A 17165-nucleotide genomic window follows, 5' to 3' on the forward strand; every position below is an offset into this window, starting at 1 on the left:
CTCCTTTTCAACAACCTGCTCCTGTTTCTGTGGGGCTTGCTCATTTTGCTATGGCCGGAGCCACACTAGGAGATTTTTTGAACACTACGGTTCAGATTTTGCAAATGGCCGCAATCCGTGATCACTGCTATTGTAATATGGCATAAAAATGCATTTTCTTGCCTCTGATTATTTATAATCTCCTGGAGCTGTAGAAATGTCAGCAGTCTGCTTGGGCAGGGTTTGATGGGCTGCTTTCTGGAGGCGAGTTGGAATCTGTATGAAGCCTGTACAGCCATTTTTTAAAAAGAATATGTGAGTAGAATATAAATTGGTATCACAACATTCCATATATATATATATCCCAAAAGTCAATTTGGATCAAAACTGCATTCATTTTGGAGTAATTTGATGAAAACTGATTCCATTCATTGTAGGCTCTGGGGAACCTACATGCTATAGCTATTACCTTTCTTTGTGTTCATTGTGAAATGGAAAAAAGGGGACTTTCATATTTGGAAAAGCAGAAATGTACACGAGATACGTTTTTGTGGTAAGCAAAAATAAGATTGAGGTGAAATGAATAGGGTGCCAGTTTTCAAACATCTAAAAATACTTTCCATAAAGAAAAATGAAAACAGTTGTTTACTAGGACAACTGATGCCCGGGGAAATAGCTTGGAAGTGAGAGCAATTATGCTATTTCTATTAAACATACTTTGCTTGATTGCATATGTGAGATATGATACCATTGCTTGATAAACTTGAAGTAGTAACCTCACATTTCATTAGGCAAAATTTATGGTTTGTTGATCATTTGTAAGCCTTGATTGTGGTGTCCAAGTAATGAGCTGCAAGCCATTCATTACTTATACACCAAAATCCATGTTTACAAATTGTTAGATAAAGTACACAGTATTCTTCACACACCTTCCCTTCCCATCGCATCCACACACCCACAATCTTTACACATTTTCCTCATAGTTGTTAGATGTCTATTCTTTCAGCTTTTTAGTGGGAGATTGGTTTCTTTTTACTGTCTTGTGTCACAGTACAGAGTTAAGAGTACAATGTTGTTTGTCATAAAGAAGCATATTTTAAATTGTAACGGTATACAAGGTGTCGGTTGTCTGTTTTAAAGGAATAATTCTGCACTGATCAACCGCGATGCCTGGCTTTTGTTTTATACTCAGTTGACTTCTTTTACCATGAGTGAGATGAAATGTGCAAGAATGAATATGACACTGAACATTAGTCACGGGGGGCAACAGCACGAGAGATCTGTTGCATGCCCAGGCTCTGTACTCCCCCACCTGACCGACTGATGGAGCCTACCTGGTCCATCAGGCCCACCCCCTAGGAGGCCCTGTCTCTAGGCCTGCCTTCCATTGGCATCTTTCCCACATCCAGCCATTTCTTCTTCTGTGTTTTAGAACCTCTCGCCTAATCTGTTCTTGTACGTTACCATTCTTTCAGTTCACATGTCTTCCTTTTTCTCTCCTTCAGCTGATTTCTATTTCGTTCAATGGCTTGAGTTTTTGTTTTTGAATTTTGCTTAGCTCTCCCTGCTGATTCCCACCCAGTGCTGCCCATTTGAAAACTACCCTTTTCTCAATTCAGTGGGTTCTTTGAATGCAGCAGGTAGATCTAGACATCTGCAAATACCACTTCACTGTCTGCCTGCTAAGTGAAATGCATTATCTGAACAAAGCATGTTATAGCGGGTACTTTTTACTGATATGAAAGTCCTCCGCAGTAGCAAAGAATCTGTTTTCAAACATTAATTGTTGCGATATTGCTGATGTTTTGGAATGGCTGATTGGAAATTTGAGCTAAGGAAATGGCTGTACAGGCTCCAGGTATATTATAGGCCATGCATTCAGGTAACTTGAGATCACAGCTCCTTTCCCCGCTTGCTTTAGGTGGAGGAACGTTCCAGGCTCAACCGGCAGAGTTCTCCAGCAATGCCTCACAAGGTGGCCAACAGGATATCAGATCCAAACCTGCCTCCTCGATCAGAGTCCTTTAGTATTAGTGGGGTGCAGCCTGCTCGGACGCCGCCCATGCTCAGACCAGTGGATCCACAGGTACAGTGACTCAGTGGAGTCTCATTTTCCTCTTCTGGTCATATGCAAATAAAATACGACACATGGTCCTCATTCAAGATAATGTCCTGCCTAAATGTGTTTCATCTGCCAAATATGTGTTTCATGCAATCATATTCAATATGCTGCCTGTGGCAACGCTGTGATGACAGTATCACTGCCTTAGTTCAGTTTATTTGGGCAGGCTGAACTAATCTTGTAAATGCAGAGACATGTTCCAGTCAACACATCCTATTTCACTTTGGAAAATACTTCCTTGCACATGGTGAGATGCAATACTAGCATGCATGCATGTAGTTTAGAATGCCCAAATTATTTTGAGGGCCAACACACATGACTTAGCCTGAACATGCAAAAGTGCTGCCTCCCAGGGAGCAGATCACAGCTGTTTTCCCCCTACCTGCATGGCAGCTAAGCCAGTGGTAGGCTTGGTATGTCATGCAAATGTGGGGTCATGGTCAAGTGCTCTCCTCCTTAACCATGTTCTCAAGCCAAGAACAAACCAGCATGCTTGTGTGATCCCAGTGAGCCGTAATTTGGCTTCCTTTGACTTACGAACCAGGCCATTGCGTTAACCATTTGGGTTGGGATGGGGGAGAAGCAGACTCTATCTTCCAAGGTTAGGGTGATCCCACATACATTCAAACAAGCAGTACATTTATTACCACCTTAAGGAAATATAGGGTAGGATGAGGAGAATGTGAGTGTCAAACCTGCTCCAGATCTTGCCTTGGATGGGACCATTGGTCAAGTAACGAATAAACGCACCTCAGAAAGGCTATTTTAATTGTCTTGCACTATTTTAAGAGGGCTATTTTAATAGTCTTACACTGATGTGGGGCAGTAGTTCTGTATATGTGGTCCATGGGGAGGTGCATGATGTATTCGGATAAGATGATTTTATTAATAGAGACTCTACTGCCTATCTGCAAACTGCCTGATGAAAAACAAACAGCCATGCTGAGCAGTTCTAGGGTAAGCAAGTCCTGTATTGTTTATGTTGCTTTCTCCAAACCTCATAGAACTATCAATCAAGGACGTGTTTGCATGTTATATATATTTAGGTGCATACGTAAGTTGCTTCTAATGTACCTTTCCCAATGAATGAGGCATGTGCGTCTTAGGGAACACTCATCAGAGGGACAAGATCTGCAACGAGTCCCTGTCAAATGTAGCAACTCAGCTTTCAGAGTATGCTAAATTAACAGTAGCTGAATATCTGAACTTGGAAGTAAAGAATTGAATATTTGCATTCTCATGGTTCCATTCATAACCTGTTCACCAGTTCCATTCCAGATCATCCCTCTTCCTCCTTTGTTCCGTTGATAACAAACATTGTTGTCAAAGCAGGTTATCAATCTGGATAGGCACCTGCCTGCCAAACCTACCATGTAAATTTCTCTCAGTTCTCCAAAGAAAAGTACAATACACATGATAAAACATTTTTCTTCATTTTGGAGTTATCAGGTGGCATCTTCCATGAGAGAAAAGTGAAAGATTGTATATGAAACTTTGGTCTGCTCCAGTATGGCAACCTATCTGTCTCATTTGGGACCTTTTCCTCCAACTGTGCTGGAACAAAAAGTACCTGGTAGCGAGCAAAATTTTACCATAATTGCTTCTCTCCCCCACCCCCAGCTTTCTTTTCATTCATGCATGTCATTTAAAACCATCGATCTTAACAATAATTTTGCAGGAGTCAAGTTCCTTTTTTAAAACTGATGGGGAAATGTTGAGGGACCCCCACCCCAGTACTCTAGACCTCTTGCCCTAAATAAACCCCTATGCCTCTGTAAATGTAGTATATTTATGCACATCTTAGAGGAGGCATATAACATGGGTTGGATTAGTAAAGTGGGTAGACGCCATCATGTTCAGAAGAGACCACTGAAATGAGTAGAATTTACTGTGTTTCGTAGGCTGCAAGTGATACACAAGCTTCGTTCAGTTGATCCATTGCATGGTGGTAGAAATGTAATTCAAAATCATACAGCATTAGCACTATACATTACAACTACTAACAGCAGGCACAAAAATCATTAAGTGGTCCTTCAAGGCTCTCAACAATTTTCAAGTATTCCCTGGGGTGAAAAGGTGTTTGACCTACTGGTCTACTGTATGCATCACTAAATCTGGATCCATCCTAAAGTATTTCTAAATGCAGAGCCCTCAATCTTCCAGAGAAGCAGATTGTACTTGGTTTAACATAGAGGCTACTTTACTTATGCTTTGGAAGCCAATTCACTACCACAGCATAAAAATAAACATCCGTAGCTTGCTCCTTCCTTCCTTCCTTCCTTCCTTCCTTCCTTCCTTCCTTCCTTCCTTCCTTCCTTCCTTCTGTCCTCCTTCTCTTCCCTGTCTTTCTTCCTTTCTTTTGGCAACTCAGTGCAACTAAAAAAAGAGGAGCACCAGCCTTGCAAATAAGTCTCTATACATGGTTTATAACAATTTATAGATATATACCACATAGTAGTGGCAATGCAATAAAAGCTAACAATTTTTGGCAGCTCATCAGAGCCTGAAACTCCTGAAAACAGCCACTTCTTCTTTGCATTTTTCTTTGAAACATGAAGCTAAAATGTCACACCAAACCAATCACTGCACTGCTGCACCAATACATAACAGCCTGGGGAAAATCAGGTCTCCATTATGTTTTTGGATATGCCTGCAAAAACCTTTTTTTTAAAAAAAAATCACAACTCATGTATTTTCTTAAACCATTTCACAAATAACACATGATCATATAGTTAACGATTATATCATAACGATTATATGTAGAGAGGGGTAGAATTAAGGCTACATGAAGAATCTCATATTTGGCATTTCCTGACCTCATTCTGCTTAATATTGTAAACTTTGAATCTTATTACATTTTTTAATGGAATTCTAAAAAAAAAAAAAAGCAAACCAAAATAAACGTGGAACAAAGTTTTTTTTAAAAAGAAAAAGAAAAATTGCTTTGCAACTATTCATTTTTTAAAAAACACAAAAATACATTTATTTATTTTTTCCTACTGATGGTTTTGTTTTAACTTGGTGCATAGATTCCACATCTGGTCAGTGTGAAATCCCAAGGACCTTCCTTGCCTGCCTCTCAGTCACTGCATGAACAGCCCACAAAGGGAATGGCTGGGTTTCAGGAGGCTCTGACGGTGACCTCTCACCGCACTGAGATGCCAAGGCAGAACTCGGACCCCACCTCCGAAAACCCTCCTCTCCCCCCTCGTGTTGAAAAGTTTGACCGAAGTTCTTGGTTACGACAGGAGGAAGACATTCCGCCAAAGGTAAAAATGAGGTCACTGCTAACTTGCAAGGTTTGGCGTAGAGAGTAGCTCAGTTCCTCTGCAATGGCGCCTTAAGCCTTATTTTTCACACTTTATTGGGGGTTCATCAGCACTGGTGCCTCCCACAATGTGTACAGATCTGAACAGGCATGTCCCCTAAATTCTAGAGAGCATGCAACAGGGGCCCTGGTGGGAAAGGAGTGTAGCTTTCTGACTGAACACATGCTTTGAGTGCAGAAGTTTCTAGGCTCGGTCGTTGGCATCTCCAGTTAAAAGGGTCACATATCAGATGCGCCGAAGACCTGTGCCTGAAACATTTGGAACCCACAGTCAGTCAGATCAGGCAGTGCTCTAGCAAATGGGTGGATAATAGCATGACCTGGAATACGACAGTTTACTGCGTTCCCTGGTAGGCCATATCTCCCTGGGGCAGGTCCACTGCACATTTAGAGAAATCCGTCTGCCATGTAAAATGTAAACTGGCCCTTACTTATAGATCAGAGTGGGCCTAACATTATCCCTGCCGTGGCCTCCATAGCAGCTAAGTGAGCCAGCACGAAAGGGAAAGAATTTGGGTCCCTCCACCCTCCCCCTAGTAATTGCCCCAAGCAAGTTCTGTACTCCTGCAATAAAGTCTACTTAACCAGCACCTGGGATAGCTCAGTCAGTAAAGCATGAGACTCTATGGGTTCGAGCCCCACGTTGAGCAAAAGATTCCTACATTGTGGGGGGTTGTACTAGACAGCCCTTCGTGGTCCCTTCCAACTCTACAATTCTACAGAGACTTTAAAATTTCACAGAGAAGAAGTTGGAGACTAGGCCGATCTACTAGTACATATTAGCCATTGGGTAGACAAAGAGTATCCTGTGATACTCTGCCTAAAATAGGTTGTTATGCAAGAGGCTTTTCGCAACTGTAGAAAGAGTGGAGACCTTTGATGGTGCCATCTCCCCTAGCATTGTTGAAAAGGCCCTCAGGGATTATATGACTTGGGCCCTTTTATACAGTGCCACTTTCATTCCAGGGCACAAGCAAACATCAGTGAGGTATAATTCCAAGTCTTGGCACTGGTGCAGATTTTATACCCTTGCACCAGGACCCCCCCCCCCACTATTATGGACTAATTTTGTGAGTCTTGGATGTAGAGCCCCAGGCTATAGCATCAACCAACAAGACAAATGCAAGAATATGCACTGCATCAACAAATTAGAAGCGTTGGCCACTGTTCTCTGGCATGTATGTAAAACACTGTTAAATAATATGGCAAAGGAAGTCCCCAAGTCCTTTACTGAAATCAGAATAAATCATCGCCTCTCTATCTTGGCTTCTGTTAGAAGCATAAAACTTGCCATACTGGATCAAATCGTTAGGCTTTCTAGGTTGACGTCATGTATCCAGACGTAATCAATACCTGGTGGAGTGTTCTGTAAGGGTTCCAGAAGTTTTATACCTTAATGATGTGATGGCAGTAGCTCTTTAATCAACAGTGCAATCCCATACTTAGAAATCCCATTGAGTTCAGTGAGGCTTTCTCTCAGGTAAGTGGGTATAGGATTGCAGCCTCTTTTCCAATATAGTAATGCACTTACCTTGTTTCTAATCTTTCATTATTATTTTTTTGGATGTATTACAACATGGCTGTTAAAAGCTTCTTCTGTGCTGATTCAGCCCTTTGCCTCAGATTGTGGGGTTACGAAAAAGAAACGATCTAGCGAATTCATGTGATGTGGTGACATTGGCTGCAATTTCCCTAAGATGTAAATGCACCAAAGCAACAATTTGCACTGATGATAAGAAAAGTTTGTAGACAGCAAGGTGATTTATGATGTCAGCCTATAATACCTTAGTTGGTAGATTAGAATTTCTGTCTGCGGGTTGATTACAAAATTCTTCCCAAATTATTAAAATGTAAATGTTGCATCTCAGTTAGTCTATATGGATAAATAGCACTGAATTATCTGTGAGCTACCAGGCCCAATTCAAGTTGTTGGCACTAGCGTAAACAAAGTAGGGCCAGGTTACCTAAGGAACTGCTTTGCCCCATATATCCCTGCCCTCCTCAGATGGGGCACTGCTGAGAGTACCATATGCCCCAGAGGTGTTCTTAGCTTGTACTAAAAATGGCTTTTAGTATTGCAGCTCCAGCCCTCTGGAATGACCTAGCAGCCAGAATTATATTTAAGAAGGCTTAAGTGTGACTTTGTCATTTGCGCAATATTAATTGTGCATCTGTACAAATGGTTTTCATTGTTTTTAGAATTTGTATTATTTTTATTTACCATATTTTTATTCTGTTGCACACAGAATTCTGATGGTCTCAGAATTCTGTTGATGGTCTCAGACTGTGAAGCATTTTATAATTTCATGAAATTACTGAATCAATCAACTGCTTGGGGGCCAGGGACTTAAAGCAATTGCCATCCCTGTGCCGACTTACCTGACCTTAAGCTTGGCAGGGGAGGCCCTGCGGGTGGCTCTGCTGTCAGTGGGGACTGTCACCCACAGCAGCACTTTCTCCATAGTGTCACCCTGGCCATGGAATTCCCTTACCTGGCATAGTGAAAGCATTTTTGTTCACCCAGGCATTTGGGACTTGAAGAGCGGTCATAGCTTTTTAGCAGCGGTTGTTGTATATGTGAATCTGGAACACATGGCTGTTCCTACACAGAAGTGCTTTGCATGAAGTAGTTTGATTGTATTTGAAGCAGTGGTACACGTGACGAGGCAATTTCTGTGAACTCGGAGGTGAGCTGACCATAAAACAATACTGTCGTCATTCCTCATGGAGTCCCGTTCAGATGCATTTCTTGTTTGAACTGCAATACATACTTCAAGAGAGAGAAATTGAATGTATTTTTTAAAAAATTGCCATGCAACAGTATGCAATTAATACAGTCAACTCCAGGGTCTAAAAAAATTTTTTTTGCCAAGGGCAGTGCTAAAGTCACCACTTTCTGGTTGACTTGGAAAAGGAGGAAGCTCAGTGCTTTGCATGCAAAAGGTCACAAGTAAATCTCTGAACTAAATGAACTAGATGCAGTGGAGCAGCATTTAATGGGCACTGCGATATCTTCCATGTAAAACTGTGAGTGGTTTGTATGAATAGAAAAGCGAAAAGAACAAGAGTTTCTCTCAGACTGTTTTTTTTCTTAGGACAATTTAATAATTTTCAAGGTGTTGCCAATAGTTGAACATGTACCAGTAGGGGGCAGCACCTGCGAGCCCAAGAAGGCGAGTTATGCTTCTGTTGGATCTGGCAAACTTCCCAGATCCATAACAGGCTAGGAAATCATCTGGACTATGCTCCAATCTCAGGTATTTAACTTACCTAGGAGCATACCTGAATTGAATTTTATTTTCACTCCCAGAAGTCAGCGACGTATATGGGCTGCCATGCAGGATCTGGATTTCTGAGAATCTCTGCTTTCATTCATTTCATTCAAATTGTGGAAGGGCAGACAATAATACTGCCCCACCCATCACCATGGCTCCTTACACGTTGAGGAATGCTGTGTTGAATTTTTGTCGGGTTCAGTTCTTCACCCGCAAGCTCCCACATAAAGGCCAACAGGCATACACAAAAAGAAACAATTTTGTGCTGCCTGAAGTAATGGAATACTCCCACCTTCCCTCTAGACAAGTGCTTTGCCAAAGGAGATGGAGGCATGCCACAAGTTGCAATGTGGCTTCCCCAAAAAAAAGAACCCTGGGAATTATAGTTCTCCGGCGTCTCCAGATAGTGCCAGTCATTGCAGACAGTACTAAGCTAGATAAACAAATGGTCTGACTCCTTCCTATTTTTTCCTATTCTTTTAGGGGGGTGATGGTGATTTATTCAACTTATACACCACCCTATACCCAGAGGAAGGACGCGGGTGGCGCTGTGGGTTAAACCACAGAGCCTAGGACTTGCCGATCAGAAGGTCGGCGGTTTGAATCCCCATGACGGGGTGAGCTCCCGTTGTTCGGTCCCTGCTCCTGCCAACCTAGCAGTTTGAAAGCATGTCAAAGTGGAAGTAGATAAATAGGTACCGCTCCGGTGGGAAGGTAAACGGCGTTTCAGTGTGCTGCTCTGGTTTGCCAGAAATAGCTTAGTCAAGCTGGCCACATGACCTGGAAGCTGTATGCCGGCTCCCTCGGCCAATAAAGCGAGATGAGCGCTGCAACCCCAGGGTCGGTCACGACTGGACCTAATGGTCAGGAGTCACTTTACCTTTATACCCAGAGGTAGTCTCAGGGTGGTTCACAACAAGACCACAACATATAAGATCAAACCAAAAGCAATAACCCAATAAACCCCTCCCCCCAAATGCCTGTAGTACAGATACATCCATGTGCACACCTCTGTTCATAGCTGCTGTGTGTGTGTGTGTGTGTGTGTGTGTGTGTGTGCATGCAAAGCAGCAACAAACAGGTTTTGCGAAGGAGTGCTGTTCCACTGCCCAATACTGTTCCACTTGACTTCTGCAGCAGGTAAGGCCAATCTAGATACCCCTAATCAAGGCTTCCTTTCTAATGTGTAAATAGCTAACGTAACAATGCACGGAAGAAAGAAAGTCAGCGTTTACTGCTGCAGGGAATGAACTGTCCTCAACTCAATTGAAATATCTCCCATATTTAAGCTTTTGGAAATGCTGGGTGTGGTTTGTAATTGCTTTATTTAAAAATATTTTCTATTTTTCGGTGATATTTTTTTAAAAAACAACAACAACAACCCTTCATGCTTGCAGACTTTACCAAAGCTCTGGTCTTTCCCAGTTTGCTGGTGTGAACTGTGGGCCTGATTGTAAGAGCACAGCCTCAATAGCTTTTATGTTTTTGTCATCTTATAGGTGCCTCAGCGAACTACTTCCATCTCACCTGCATTAGCTCGGAAGAACTCTCCAGGGAATGGGAATGCACTAGGACCTCGACTAGGATCACAGCCAATAAGGGCAAGGTAATGCCAACCAGGAAGGAAAACCTCCCCCTGGCGACTTCAGAACACAAGCATAGAATCAGAGGAATCTCCCCACCTCCCAAGTTTACTGAATTATGTACAGTGGTACCTCGGGTTACATACGCTTCAGGTTACATACACTTTAGGTTACAGACTCCACTAACCCAGAAATAGTGCTTCAGGTTAAGAACTTTGCTTCAGGATGAGAACAGAAATCGTGCAGCGGCAGGCCCCATTAGCTAAAGTGGTGCTTCAGGTTAAGAACAGTTTCAGGTTAAGAACGGACCTCCGGAACGAATTAAATACTTAACCCAAGGTACCGCTGTATAGCATAACGGAGGCATCTGCATATCTAAAATTTTGTATTTATAAGTACCACCTTTTCTATCCATACCCCCATGCACAAAGAGAGAATGAAGGGAACAATAGTCTTGTCCCCACATTTACCCCTTAGGTGCTTTTTCTTTCCACTGTCTTCTCATCTCTGTGCTATTACCTCAAATAAATGAGTTATCTCAAACCGTTGTTGAGAGGCAAGCACCTTTCCCCAGCAAGTGTAATGATAAAGTAGAAACTGGGGGGGTGGCTTAAGGATGTAAGGACAAGGTACCAGCTAACACAAAGTCTTAATTAATGCTATAGTTGCTGGTTCAGCCTGTGTCTCCTCTACTGATTGATTGATTGATTGATTTACAATTCTATTATTGTCCTTCATCCAAACATCACAGGATGGTTTACAATATAAAAACACACAACAATGCAGACCATAACATCAAACAAAAACAATTGCCCCCACACACGAAGTTTAAAAGGCCATTGATTGTTTAATTAGCCCAAGGCCTGGGAGAAGAGGAATGTTTTTGCCTGGTGCCTAAAGACATGTAATGAAGGCGCCAGGAGAGCCTCCCAAGGAAGAGCATTTCATAAAAGTGGAGCCACCGCAGAAAAGGCTCATTCTGGTTTTTCCTTCGTGAAGAAGGGCCTAAGATGATGTTCGTGGGTCAGGGGCAGTTCATATGGGGAGAGGCAGTCCCTGAAGTATTGAGTTCTTGAGCCATTTAAGGGTTTAGAAGTCAAAAGCAGCACTTTGAATTGGGCCCAGAAACTAATTGGCAGCCGGGGCAGTCAGGCCAGAATTCGCAATATATGCACAAACTGTGTTGCCCCAGAGAGCACCCTAAACGCTGAATTCTGCACCAGCTGAACCTTCTAAACCAGAGGCAGCCCCATGTATAACGAACGTGATCTAACCTAGATGTTACAATAGCATAGACAAAAGAAGTTAGGCTGTTCCAGCCCAGATAGGGACGTTTGGACTAGCAGCAAATCAAAATGAGTATCAGCACAGTCTCCTGCAATTCAGTGTCTGTGACAGTTGTAAAATAGTCCACCTGGAAGTGCCTGTAGGCTTGCAGCTATCTCAAGATTACCTCTTGGTGCAGCTGCCAAGGCGTGAAATGTAATGTGTGCAGAAGCACTGTTTCTCTTCAGGAGGGAGCCAGAACAAGAGTTATTGTATAGCTGGCAAATGAAGTGTCGAATATCAGCCTGCCTGCAGCTTGAAATAAGCTAAGATATAAAACCACTAACACCAGGGAATAGGAGTCCAGCAGGTATCATCCACTGTCGTATTTGCAGCTGCTAAAGAGGAAATGTTTTGGAATGAAAGAATTAACCTGCAGCTAGCTGGTTTACTTAATTTTTTGTTGTGTTTTCAGTACTGTAAATGAAAATCATTTTGGATTATGCCACCTGTCTTCCCTGTTCCCAAGCGATGTGCGTAATTGTGGGAGATGTGTACATATGAAATTATTTGCGCCATAATATAAGTAAATCAAATGGTTATCAGTGATGTATGCTTTATTATGATGTGCCGTTTGCTAATCCTCTCTTACATGTCACAGGAAGGTCATGTCTGTGTTGCTGTTATGCTTATTTAACATATGCATCCCCCCAACAAGAATCTTCAAGGCTTTCTTAGCAATATTCTCAGCAATTTCACAAAGCAGTAATTCCCAGAATGCCTTGCTGGAAGTCATAGTGGTTAACCAGCAGAGATTTGTAGGCCTGATTCAGATGAAACAGAAAACTGAAGTTTCCTAACTGTGTGAGCAAGCTGCAACGTGCCTCAGGCTTGTTCCCTTCCTTCTCTTCACACCTGCAAAGAGGAGATCAAAAGCTTCCCTGTGCTTCATGATGTGTTCAAACTGTATTTAGTGAACAAATCATGATCCAAGTTTCGATCCAACAGGGAACTGCAATCATTTAAAATAGGAAGAGAAAGCTTCTAATCTCTTCTTTATGGGTGTGAAGAAAGAAAGACCCTAGAAGATTGAGGTTTGCCATGTTTCATTCATATAGCAGGAAACTCTATTTCCCCATTACATCTGAACTGAGCAGGAGGTTTTCTCTTGAGTTAGGAAGGTGTCAGGTTTGGGTGCCAGCTCCTGGGGGACGAGGCACTGTGCCCCCCCCATTTTTTTTAAAGGTTCCAGGCCCCCTCAATGTTCAGAAGGTCCCCTGCACAACGTCAGGACATCACGCCGTGTCATGTGCAGGCCCTCTCAATCCTCTGCCTCTGAGATTCCAAGGTTTAGCATAAGGAGAGCCCAGGATTTTGTGTACAAAACCAGGTCAAAAAAGTTATTTGCAGCAATGTATGAAAATACTCCTGAATGAGGACAAAAGAGACATCCATGTATGAGTTAGAGAAGGGTGTGTGTGTGTGCGCGCGCGCGTACGTACACCACTTGATGGTTAAAAAACCAAAACCCTCTAAAAGTGGTTCATAACAATATTAGAAAAAGACATTAAGTTTATTTTTTAAAACATTAAAATCCACACTAGCTAAAAGAAATAAAACACATGTAGCTTCTCTATGTCTGGATAGGCTTGCCTAAACAAAAATGATGCCAAGGCACCAAATTTCTACTCGCTTCACTTCACGAAACACTTCCTAAAAGACACATGAAGAGTGACGCCCAATCCTTCTCCTCTCTAGTAACCCTGACCTACGGAGAACAGAGCCTATAATAGAAAACCCCTTACAGAGGACAAGCAGCGGCAGCTCTTCCAGCTCAAGCACCCCCAGCTCACAGCCCAGTTCCCAAGCAGGCTCCCAACCTGGATCCCAGGCTGGTTCTAGTGAACGTAACAGAGTCAGAGGTAAGACATGTCCTTCCTTCCTTCCTTCCTTCCTTCCTTCCTTCCTTCCTTCCTTCCTTCCTTCCTTCCTTCTGCACTCTGCCATGTCCAACACTCTACCCATCGGACTGGCATCTTGTGAAACGAAACAAACATTGTAAAACAACACAAAACCATATTTCCGTTTCAACTGTGAACATCTCTGTCCCTAGCACTGGCATAGACCTGCTTTGAAAGTCTCATGATTTGCATGGTGCAAGTTCAGTTCCTCCTGAGAGAGCTTTTCAGTGGATCCTGAAGCAAATAGAGAAGGAATCGGCTACCTGGAAGTAAAGGTGTTCTCATTGGTGAGAGGTATGGGGATAGGAAGACCTTTAAACCAATTTGTGCCTTCTTTGCTCTTTGTCCAGGAAATGCCAAGCCCGAAGTTTCGCCCATCCTCCCTCACGAGCCAGCTAAGATAAAACAGGAAGACAGCAAGGACATGACGCGACCAAGCCGACCTGCTGTGAGTTTTAAATGTGTTTTGTGATAGACTTTTGCCAGTGGAAGTGGAGTTTTTCCTTCAGGCCACAATCTTTTGAGAACGAGTCAAAAAAGAGTCAAATGCCGCTGCTCATCTCCCCACTGACCCCAGTTCAGTTTTGAGTGTAAGAAGAGACTGTAGAAGACAGGACTATTTAGAGAAAGGGTGGTTTGAGTTTTCTACAGTTCAGTAAAAACCTTCAGCATAGGAATAACTGAAAACATGGTGCATATCAGTGGCTGGGGCTATTTGTATGAAGTCATACTTCTTAGTGGAGTTAATACCTTTGAAGGACGTTTTAGTCTCAAGGTTAATCTGATAGAGAAGACATGACATGGTGCAGTCTGCAAGCACGTGTTAATGGTTCCTGTGTTTGTCAAGAGCCAGACTGATTTAGTATTTAGAAGACCAAGGAAGGTGCATGATGCTGTTAAAAGGTCATTGGTTTTAAAGAAGAAAAGCCAGAAACCCAGACAGGTCATTACTGGGCTCACCTGTGCAAAATTATGCTGCCCACCTCAGAGAGGGCAAGATAAAAAGATGTATTCTCAAGGAACGGAGAAGCAGAGGGTTGAAGCTGCTCACGTACAAGGATCTAAACTTTGGGCAAGATAGTTAAATCAGTATCCCAATTTCTGACCAATGGCAGGCAAGGGGAAGTGTCACAAAGTCCACCTAGCTGCCTCACATGCCCTAAGAATGCAGGCCCTAGCTTGGTAGTGTCTAGTTACAATAATTTTTATGGCAAACTTCACAAAAGCACACAGCAAACCCATCCAGAGTGCTTACCCCTGGTTTAGTTTTGTGTTTGACTATTTGTATTTCTATACTGGCAGAGGGCATGGGAGGAATTTCCATTTAGCCTCTTATGAACGTGTATCTGCTGTTTTGTTGATGTGTGTTTTTTCCCTTTCACACTTCACAGCACTGAGCTAACAATTTTGATTTTATTTCTAACCTGCTTGCCTTTCCTCTGGCATTTTCCTGTCCTGATCTGTTTCCTCTGATGCTGATTAATCTTCCCTTACTCCCAGAGCTATAAGAAAGCAATAGATGAGGTTAGTGATATCTTTTCTTAGTTGGTCATGCCTTTGCAGGGGTGACTAGTTAGAGCTTAACATCAAACCATATTTTCTTGGTTGCTGACATTCAAAAAGGTGATACTGCAATCATGATTCCAGATGAAAGATTTTTATATAGAAATAGAAAGCTGCTCAGGAAAAAGAAGGGTGGGGTGTAGCCTAGGTGTAAAACTTCTATTTTACTTTGGGTTTGGCTCCATGAAATCCTTTTTCTCACCAGAAAAGTAACTCTGCATCTGGGCAAACCACTATTCATGTTTGCAATCAAAGAAAAGGGGATCTGTGCCCCAAATGTTCAGGATTCAATCTCAACATTTTAAGTTGGTACAGCTTAAAATATTGGACCCTGGCACAGCCCAAGTAACTCAGTGTTACATAGTGAGGTGTGTGACACCACTGTGGCAGCCCCTTTTGAAAATGAGGATGGAGCCGTGGAAAAGATGGACTTTTCCTGCTCTGGGTTCCCCCTCCCCCTCCCTTGCGTTCCCCTTGGGATTGCAAATACTGTATGTGTGTTCCTACAAATTTTGATCCAACAATGCAGGGTGAGTAGTTTTCATATAAATTTGAAATAATTTTTCATGACTGTAACCATTAGTTAGTTTTATTATTGTGTTATTCTGGGCCAGATTCTTAATGGTAATTAACTATAATGAACTCTGGCAATTTACCCAACTTTGGTTTCATCCATTAGTACCAAGCATTGCAGTTGTAAAAGGAAATTTCAAGTCATGTGGTGTGCGTGCGCGCGTGCACACACGCACACACACACACTCCAAGAACAGGTGCCGCTGAAAAATATCTACTCATATTCAGGTCCATCCTAGCAGTGCATGCTGAAATGAGGGGAACTTCTACTGCCATCTGTCCTTGGAAAGTCACCTATGTTCTGGTGGTCCTAATTTTGAAAATCACACAATATGGATTTTACACACTGATATTGTTGCTGTCTAATACCAGGAAGGAGCATTCCTCAGTACCAGGGAAAATATACCAAGAGACCACACTCACTCTCATTTCATAGAAATGGCTTAGAAAGTCCTGCCTGTTTAGCTCCATAACTTTCTTTCTAGGAGGGCTAGAGACTTTCCTCAAAATAGATAAAGAAAGCTCAGGATCTGGAGCGCCTGCCCAGGAGCACCAGTGAAAAGCCTTCCTAAACACCATTGCACCTGGGGGCATTGGGTTGGAAAGCCCTGCCTTACACTGTAGATAATTCTAGTTATTTTCATGTACCTCTGGAAGTCTAGAAGCTGGTGAAATTAGGCATTTTTCACTTTGAGTCTCTCTCTCTCTCTCTCTCTCTGATAATTTGTGAGCAGTTGTAGCAAAGCCATTCTTTCTATAGCTGAACCATAATAGCTTGAAAACACCTAAGCCCATTTTCCAGTCTTAGTTTTGGAGTTAGGGGTGTTGAGGAGATAAATGTTTTAAAAGCAGTACAATGCACTGCTTTAGGTAATTGGAAATGATCCAGCTGAAATGAATGAGTCACTAATTATTGAACTATATATTATAAATGTGTTCTTGCTGCCTGAATCTTAATTAGGCCTTCTTTTCATCTTCGGAACAAAAAACTGAAAACAATTAAAACCAAAGAAATTGATCTGGCAGTAATGAAAATATTTGCTTCGATTTGGCCAGGTTTTAATCACAGAGTTCGTTGGCAGTGGAAACAAGCTCTCAAAATCCCACATTCTCTACTCTTTAAAATGGAATGGGGGAGGGTGCTCTAAGCTTTTCATTTGGAGTGTAGAAGCAAAATCTATTAGACACTTATCTGTGATCACAGTCTTTGAACAACTGTCAGTCAGCAGTGTTTGGATTAGATCGGGGATAGTTTGTTCATTCAGTCTTTTCCCAATAGTTTTTTAGTAGTAAATATCTTATTCCCCATTTGTCACAACATATAATAAATAATTTCTCTTAATTAAAAAATATTAATAGTTTAGAATGGCAAAGCAACAACTGAGGGAGCCTGATGGAAACATTTCACTGGCATTCTTGCGGCTCAGGGATACAAAAAAAAGGCCACTTTGAATAATATGCTAATGTCTACAGTGACACTGATTCAGCCTCATTCATGTCACTCATGTTTGGTTG

General features: G+C 42.2%; 1 protein-coding gene across 8 annotated transcripts in view; it reads left to right on the forward strand.

Annotated features, from left to right (window-relative positions):
* TNIK (TRAF2 and NCK interacting kinase) overlaps positions 1 to 17165 on the forward strand; it is a 305446-nt gene that overhangs the window by 261608 nt on the left and 26673 nt on the right. For 7 of the 8 annotated variants that reach the window (XR_014168246.1, XM_081910721.1, XM_081910720.1 and 4 more), the window contains 5 exons: positions 1901 to 2065; positions 5131 to 5370; positions 10204 to 10310; positions 13312 to 13475; positions 13865 to 13962. Coding sequence is in view for 7 of the 8 variants with exons in the window: in XM_081910721.1 (XP_081766847.1) it covers positions 1901 to 2065; positions 5131 to 5370; positions 10204 to 10310; positions 13312 to 13475; positions 13865 to 13962 (774 nt within the window). In the remaining variant the exon portion in view is untranslated. The remainder of the gene's footprint in view (positions 1 to 1900; positions 2066 to 5130; positions 5371 to 10203; positions 10311 to 13311; positions 13476 to 13864; positions 13963 to 17165) is intronic. The other variant, XM_081910725.1, reaches the window with a different exon arrangement.

The sequence above is a fragment of the Podarcis melisellensis genome (assembly GCF_964234715.1).
Source record: "Podarcis melisellensis genome assembly, chromosome: 5".
NCBI classification, from domain to species: Eukaryota; Metazoa; Chordata; class Lepidosauria; order Squamata; family Lacertidae; genus Podarcis; species Podarcis melisellensis.